Source organism: Sinocyclocheilus rhinocerous, unplaced genomic scaffold (assembly GCF_001515625.1).
Source record: "Sinocyclocheilus rhinocerous isolate Xijiao unplaced genomic scaffold, SAMN03320098_v1.1 scaffold991, whole genome shotgun sequence".
Lineage (NCBI taxonomy): Eukaryota > Metazoa > Chordata > Actinopteri > Cypriniformes > Cyprinidae > Sinocyclocheilus > Sinocyclocheilus rhinocerous.
The window spans coordinates 582859-585062 of NW_015654505.1; the positions used below are offsets into that span (position 1 = coordinate 582859).

A 2204-nucleotide genomic window follows, 5' to 3' on the forward strand; every position below is an offset into this window, starting at 1 on the left:
CTTAACCACTCCAAAGAACCGCTGAAGAACCTTTTTTTTTTTTAGAGTGTGGTTCTGGTATCTGTTTATGTCATATTTGTATTATAGGAAGAAGACACCAATCACGCATGGTTTTATGACCCTTTAATTGCAGAATTGTGATTTATTTTCCACTAGATTCTTTCTTTTTCACATTCTACATATCATTTTACACGGTCACTTTGAGCTAAATTTCTACATGTTTTTCAGCACAAACATGTAATAACAATTATTCGTTTATAATTCCAGCAAACACAAAAAGAAAACATTTTAACCTGATATTTTTTATTCATTTAAAACCTCAATTTTGATTCGGACATAGTTAATGTTATCCTGATATTGTTCAGACGCTGGCCTGAATGCCTCCAAAGCTCTGTCATACTCTTCTAGGGCTTTCTTAAGTTGATCACCCTCAATTTTCCCAAGAATGGCCTCAACAATCATGTCGATCCCCAAGAACACCACTGCCAATGCAACACTGGCTAATGTACCTGCTCCAATTATAGCAAATTTTTTTGTTATGTTTGCCAGAATAAATCCTTTATCAATTAAATAGCCAACTAAAACAGTAGCTCCAACAGTTGCAATACCACAAACTGCTTCAAAAGCCTTTGAAATCGCTTTAAAATCTACAGTAGACAAAGACAGGCTTCGCAGTTTCTCGTACAGGGTGGGTTCCAGCTTCTCCTTCAGCCTCTTGTCAATCCTCTCTACTTCTGCCTGTATCTTACGCATGCATCCAATTATCACATCACAGTTCTCCCGAAGAGTAGCGCTCTCGTTCAGGGAGATATGTTCGAAGGAGCAGCTCAAGTGCTTGTTCATAGCATCAATCAGTTGGTTGGTGGCTCTGAAGTTGTTCTTCATCAGATCTTGAAGCTCTTGACTTCTGCGGATGAGCTGCTCCCTTCTCTTAGGGTTTTCAGGGTAGAAGATGTCACTCCACATTTTTCTTTATATTAGGATCCTTAAGAAGAGAAACCATTTTTAAGGAAACTATTATTAAATGGGAATTAATGCAAATGAGCAGTAAGTAAAAGGTACTGTCTGTAAGAATTAGAAAACCACATGTAATCTGATCTTTTCAATTCGAATTTGTGGCACTTCCATATGGGGTAATCCAATACGTATTCATAAAACATTTTATCTTACCACTATTTATGTTCTCCTAAATAGCAGTAAAAGTTTTTAGCTAAGAGTTTTCACTTAAAACTTATTCACAAAGCTGCTGGGACAAACCTTTACTAAGGAATAGAGAGAAGTCTTAAGCTCAGAGTAAGGGGGCGGGGCTGAGCTCGTTGCTATGGATGATGTCAGCATTCTTATTAACTATGCACACAGTGATTGGCTGATAGTCTCTGTCAGAGATTTATTCATAGAAATATTGTAGAGTTCAATATTATGTTGCCATATTCAAATAAAGATTTAAAAATAAAAATGTTGCCACATTCAAATAAACATTGCAGGCTAAGTGTCACTAATTAAAGCTGCAGTCCGTAACTTTTTTAGGTTAAAAATGATCCAAATTCAATATTTGAGCAAGTACATAACCAGCCAGTGTTCAAAACTATCGCCTTACTTTAGCCCGATTCACAACGGTTAGTTTATAATAATGTTTTCTAATTTGAGTGGTACGGGTAGGTTTTCGCGGGAAATTCGAGCATGGCACTGCGTCATTACGTCACGTCTGTAAACATAAAGAAGTTGTCCCGGCTACTAGACTATCGCATGTGAGGATCCTGCAGGTGGCCGATCGTTTATAGCCTTTTCTCACAGCAGCTGGAATAATTAAATGTCCAAAAAAATCATTTTGATGGCGGATTGTGATCCAGAAAGGATTAGGTGTTTATGAAACACATGTGAATGAAATTAAATTATATTCCAGTTTCAAATGTGCTTCTGATTACAGATAGCCTGGGATTACACAAAATTTGTATTTTAAAGACAACCAGTTCGAAGGGAACATAGTTTGCTTTTTGGGTTAAAAGAATTTCTTAATATGAAATTTGAATGGTATGACAATTAGAGATTAGACTGTACAGAAATTGAAATCTACACGCTAATACACATTACTCATAGTCACCAATGCTGATGTTGTTAACATTAATCATTTGAGAATAAAGTATAACAATAATAATAATTTGAACGGTTTGATGTGATATGAGCTAACCGATCTTTAGATTAAA

The 2204-nt window shown here is 36.0% G+C and overlaps 1 protein-coding gene across 2 annotated transcripts in view; it reads right to left on the reverse strand.

Annotated features, from left to right (window-relative positions):
* Nucleotides 1-200: 200 nt before the first annotated feature.
* The window catches only part of LOC107717337 (single-pass membrane and coiled-coil domain-containing protein 3-like), an 8999-nt gene continuing 6995 nt past the window's right edge, over nt 201-2204 (reverse strand). Inside the window, exon 3 of one of the 2 annotated variants that reach the window (XM_016524037.1) lies at nt 201-985. In XM_016524037.1, coding sequence (XP_016379523.1) covers nt 304-966 — 663 coding nt within the window. In that variant the 5' untranslated portion in view covers nt 967-985 and the 3' untranslated portion in view covers nt 201-303. Of the gene's footprint in view, nt 986-1746; nt 1758-2204 lie in introns of those variants that run through there. The other variant, XR_001637306.1, reaches the window with a different exon arrangement.